General features: G+C 40.0%; 1 protein-coding gene across 1 annotated transcript in view; it reads left to right on the plus strand.

Annotated features, from left to right (window-relative positions):
- LOC103367708 (collagen alpha-1(XXVII) chain-like) overlaps positions 1-5,077 on the plus strand; it is a 19,003-nt gene extending 13,926 nt beyond the window's left edge. The window contains exons 6-9 of the mRNA XM_008295825.1: positions 31-319; positions 1,080-1,160; positions 1,691-1,771; positions 4,167-5,077. Of these exons, the coding sequence (XP_008294047.1) occupies positions 31-319; positions 1,080-1,160; positions 1,691-1,771; positions 4,167-5,077 (1,362 nt within the window). The remainder of the gene's footprint in view (positions 1-30; positions 320-1,079; positions 1,161-1,690; positions 1,772-4,166) is intronic.
- Positions 5,078-5,957: the final 880 nt, after the last annotated feature.

The raw sequence follows: 5,957 nt of genomic DNA on the forward strand, positions 1-5,957 counted from the left end.
GACTCCCCCACCGTCAACGGCGCCACCGAGATGATGAAGGAAATGCCCACCGAGTCCCCCACCGTCAGCGGCACCACCGAGATGATGAAGGAAATGCCCGCCGAATTCCCAACCACTGATAGTGCAACCAAGATGATGACAGAAAGGCCCATAAACCCTTTGCTGCGCAGCGGCAACTTGACCAATGATTTCATAGAACTGCCCCAGCCCTGGGATTGTGACAGATTTCAAATAGGACATATTCCACCTTCCTGCATCTGTTCATACTGCAAAAACAAAGTTGGGCCAAAAGGAGACCGTGGAGCCCGGGGCCTTCCAGGTATGCACATCAGCTAAAATAACCCACTTGTGTCTTGGTGTAGGGATCGAGGCCAATCAAGGCAATTCTTAATTGATTGCTGTCAGTAAGAATCTAAGTCCCATCTTTTGCTTATGTCCGCTGTCACACATGTTATAAACTTGAACAATCTACTGAATATGTGCAACAACAATGCTCAGCAATTATTTAAATATAGAAATTCACCATGAGCAGCTGTTATATTTGCCACTGGGATATAAGAACAACATCTTAACTGATCCTAACATAATTTGATATGTCCACACTTATCCTCACAGAAGACTTGGTCATGGTGCTTCTTTACAAGCCCAAACACCATAATGCTGTCTGCTTGTCAGCACTGACAGGCCTGCCTCCGCCTGGTGGTGCAACCGGGCACTACACCTATTTTGCAATACTTGTGTGTATTTATGTAGGAAAATTGTTTTGGATTGCATCTTGGTGGATACTAAAGAATAAATGACTTGGTTGGGAAATCCCTGCTATGTTTGTTAATCGTGTCAATCAGTGTAAATTGGGTGACGTGAGGAACAAGGATTTGTGGCTTCCAAATGAGGTCATGACAGGAAAGAGCTTGAAAACCACGTCATACATCAAACAAAGAGTCTGTGAAATAAGGTACACTAGCAGGGTTAGTAGTTTGATTTCCCTTTTAGGCTTTAGGCTTCATTTGCAAAACAAAGTCTGAGAATGTTTCCAAAAGGTTGTGTAGAAAACTGGTCTGACTGTAACATTTGTTCAGGTAAACCTGGGAGTCCTGGGAAAAGAGGATTGATGGGATATAAAGGTCAACAAGGATTCACAGGCCCTGAAGGGATGAAGGGTGAGTTACAAATCCAGGACTCTAAATCACTGCACTGGTGACAACAACAAACATGACAAAACCTCAGTACTGCTGTGGCAGTTTTTACACACTCCAAACCTATGACAAAATTTGATTTGAACACGCAGTTAGCAGAAAGCAAGAATAAAACCACCTCAAATGAGCGGCCAATGGCTTATACCTGCATCCCAAATCAGGTGAGTCAGATTATCTGAGTTCAGAGTCATAGCCAGGTAGGAAGAGTGTCAACCATAGAGTTGTGAGGGCACCACTCCAAGGATAAATAAAAATTCAAATCTAACATACAGCTTACTTAAAGTTTTTAGCGTCAGTCTGTCCAGGAACTCGAGCAAACTTTAGACCCTAACCAAGTTTCATTCTGCTGCTGCGTTCAAAGTGGGCCAATGGAATTGTTGTTGTTTGTGTATTCACTTAACAAAACATCAATTTAGTATGTCTTCATGCAGGTTACGTCCTCGTGCTTTTAATCTTGTTTTCATTTTTTCCATTATTTCTGTCTTTTGTTACAGGTATGAAGGGAGAAATGGGGGCTAAGGGAATGAGTGGCATCACTGGTTTCACCGGGACAAAGGGCCAGCGAGGATTCAAAGGTCTGCTGATATCACTCTATATAAAAGATCCTCTGTTGGAAGGGTTATTAGTGCTACATGGAACCAGCTTACTTAAAGAAAATATTATGGGGTTTGAGATAACATAACTACTTATGGATACGTCCTGGATCCAATGATAATTAGTTAAATTAAAGGGATGCTCTTGATAATGACTAAAAGAAAGTGAGATCGTCCAAGTCAAGTCCTTGGTTAATTTAACCGAAAAGTTATTTAACATAGTATAAAAGTCTATAATGAATACCAAAAAATATTTTGCACATATTCTTTCTTGGGGTCCAGTGGACCCTGAAAGACCTTCTACGTATGGCAACATAAGAGTCCTGAATAGGGATAATCATGCCCTCCAAGAACATATCATTATTGAAGAAGTAAAAACAGCTTTATGTTTTGAAAACTTTGCAGTTAAGGTTTGGTTGGGTTTGTTTACAGAAATAACTTTATGAAGAAAAATATTGTGGTATTTGCTTTTTATATGAGTAAAAAGTACTTATTTAAAATAAGTACTTGTTAAAGGTCAGGAAAGAATTGTGTTAAAAAAAATCTATTTTTTAAAAACATATTTAACTGTAAATTTAAAAAAAAAATAATTTACTGTTAGTTTACAGTTTTGTTCTAGTATAATTACTAAAAAAATATTTATTTACATGTTAAACATAAAAAAACAGACCCAAATCATTTAGATTTTAGAACAGATTTTTTCAAGTTTTTATTTATATTGGGATTTTGTGCCAATGTATGACTTATTCTTATAGGTTCTATCTGCATGATTTTCATCACCAATGTTCTCCTGCAGCTTTGACAAAACCACTACCAATTATAAATCAGAACGTGCGGGTTGATTGGGAATTGTGTGCAATGTCTTTTGGTAGTGATTTGTAGTTTGGTTTTTAGGAAATTCCTAAAAAAAAAAAACCCCAACAAACAAACAAAAAAAGCATTCAAAATTCTCTGAAATGATCAGGTAGTTGGCCAGACAACTGTCAAAAACAGCTATCTTTGGAACGCTGTTACTCTGGCATATTTCATAGTAGAAACTTCATTCAAAGTTTAAATGGATCACAAGATTTTAAATTGTGTTTGTCTGAATCGGTGTTTTGATATCTATAACTGTTTGTACTGTTTAAGTGTTATGAATCCTTCTTTCTCAGTTTAGCATCAAACATGGCTACCTCCATGGACTATGTATAATGCTATTGTTGAAGCCACGAGTAAACTGTTATTTTTTAAAATAAGGTTAAGGGGCATATTGATTATTGTTAATGATTGTTTTAGTTATGATATTTTTTTGTGAACACATTGAATTGAGGGATAGCGGGTCACATGGATATGGGCGGGGATTTAAGCCAATATACTCACCTGTTCACCTTTTCATTGTCTGAGGGAGAGAGGGGTGTGAACTTGGTCGCCATATTTTTTGTTGATCGCTATTTTCAGTTGCTTGCTTTGATTACTTTGATTATGCATGTGCACGCATTATCATGAGCTGATTATCTCTTTTTTTTCTTTAATAAAAGGCTAAATTAATTCATGTAAATCCCAGTGAATTCTTTTGTTTAGCACCTCAGACAGGCCCAACCTCAGTCCCTAAGTGACTCGAGGTCTTGGAAGTCGGTACAGTTATTGTGTCTCGATTAGCAGGACATATCTAACAGTAGCATCAAAGCAAATTAGCACAGCTCACAAATCATGTATGTGGGCTTTTCAAAAGCAAAGCCCCTATTTAGCCGAAAAAGTTAACAGGAAGTGTTGAGGGACACTACTCTATTAAAATAAAGGGATTCTGCTGGCTTTTCAAAAATAAATACAATGCCTGATGGCTTCACAAGACCGTAAAAACAAAGTCTCCCTGATGTTTAAAGCTGCTTACCAAACTGTTATTCTTTCTGTCTCTTTCTCACATGCATATTGATAAACACACCATCTGTAAATTTGCTTTCACTTTCAATATCAGAGTCCATACCCAGTAACAAAGCTTAGTGAGAAGGTCTACGGTAATCTGGATTTTACTTCTTCTTCTTCTTCTTTTTTTTTTTTTCATTTTTCTTTTAAATAAAATGTCTCAATTCCAAAGCCCATCAAAAACATTGATATTTACAGGGAGGGAGTTGCCAAGATTCTTTGAAGTATGCCATTGTTTCAACGCAAATGCTCAGAGATGTTACAAGGAACTGATTTAGATTTGTTAAATATATGCCAGCTTTTTAAAATGAAATAGATGTGACCAGATTAGTCTGAAAAGATTTTTCCTGAACTACTACCACAACAGTTCTTCATACAAAAAAAAAAAAAAAAAAAAAGTGAAGAAGAAAAATGTGAGGGAAAGCATTGTATGTCAAAAATAATGCAAACATGCATATTGTGTGTGTACTTGCAGGGGAGAAAGGGGACCTAGGATCTATGGGACCCCCTGGTGCAGAGGGCCCCCAAGGAGAAACTGGCACCTGCCCTGCCTGCCAAAGTGTCCCAGGTGAAAAAGGTGAAAAAGGTCAACCTGGTCCAGGTGGAGCCCAGGGCCTGCCTGGGATGAAGGGATCTGAGGGACCCAAGGGTATGAGGGGTGACAAGGGGGACTTAGGTACAACTGGGGAACCTGGTATGAATGGCCAGAAGGGGGATCAAGGTGAGCAGGGAATGTGTGAGTGCACTGATGGGGCGGACGGTGTTGATGGAATGTCAGGAGAAAAAGGTGACATGGGGGCCAAAGGTGACACTGGTTCAAAGGGGGAGAAAGGACTTATGGGGCCAAAAGGCAACCAGGGTGACACGGGTGCCACGGGACCGCATGGTCCCTGCTCCCCTGTCATCCAGTCGGCATTCTCAGCATCTACCAACGAGTCATATCCCGCTCCTGACTATCCAATTTCTTTCCCACGTGTTCTCACCAACCAGCAGGGGCACTTTGACCCATCAATGGGTATCTACACGGCCCCTGTCAACGGTACCTATGTCTTCAGCTTCCACCTTGCAGTTGCCAAGAAGCCACTTAAAGTTGGCATTTTCCACAACTTCTATCCTAAAGCCAAAATGACAGAAGGAACCTACCCATCCACCATCAGCCACAAGGTTGTCCTCCATCTTGCAATGGAAGACCGTGTATGGATGCAGGTCAAGGACACAGAAAACAACGGCATGTACACTGACACAGAATACACCAGCACATTCTCTGGGTTTCTGCTGCACCCCGACTCCTGCGAATGGCCTTTTACCCGATCTTTCAACATGCCGCCCCCAACTCCTGGAACCTACAGCTGGAATGGCACCACCACCACACCTCCTCCAAATTAGGCTGTAGTCAGTCACACAGTTATCAACAAAGTATCCACAACAAACGCCCGATCAAACTCTGTGTATTTGTAACTGCAAACTTTAAAGGAGGGGTATTAAAGAGATGCAGCCATGTCCACTTTTGTCAGTACAGTGATGTGCATGTTGTGTAGCTGATACTCTTCACTGTGATGTGATGAAATAGTCAAGCACGTCACATCTGCCCCTGAAGGGGATGTCGCACCAGTGGAAAGTGATGAAACCAATACTTAGTTTCTTCCTTCCTTGGAAGGTATCTGATTTGTTCAAAAGATGGTGTTAGACAATAGAGTCTGGTAGGAGGTAGGAGGCAATGTCAGCAAAAACAATAGTCCATACACATGTTGTTACACTCCAAAAAAAATCCTTCTTGTTAAATCCTGTTTTTTAGTTATGCAAGTAACCTCTCTCTGGAGGTGGCTTCCACTTCAGGACCTTGGGGCAATGACTATTTGGTGCCAAGATTTAATTTTAGCTTCTCCATTGAGCTTGCGGTGTGGTACCAACAGCTACGGTAACTCAGAGTGCATCAAAACAACAACAAATAGCAGTAGATCAAAAACAGAATGAACCTGATAAGACTTTTTCTGCAGTGTGTCCAAACAGTTTATTGCCCTAGACTTCTTGAAACCAAATAACAACATGGAGAAACTAAGATATTTTAAGACATGAAGAGAAATAAAGAAAAATATTAAATGGTTTGTAAGCAGGAAAATACCCCTCCTTTAAAGGTGGAGATATATTCACTCTGATGATTCAACACACTGAAATGCCTACATATGCCAGCATTTAATCATTTACTACTGGATAAAGACTTTTTCAAGCAGCTGTACTGCTCAAATAATAAAAGTTTTAGCACTAA

Source organism: Stegastes partitus, unplaced genomic scaffold, assembly GCF_000690725.1.
Source record: "Stegastes partitus isolate 25-593 unplaced genomic scaffold, Stegastes_partitus-1.0.2 Scaffold1078, whole genome shotgun sequence".
Lineage (NCBI taxonomy): Eukaryota > Metazoa > Chordata > Actinopteri > Pomacentridae > Stegastes > Stegastes partitus.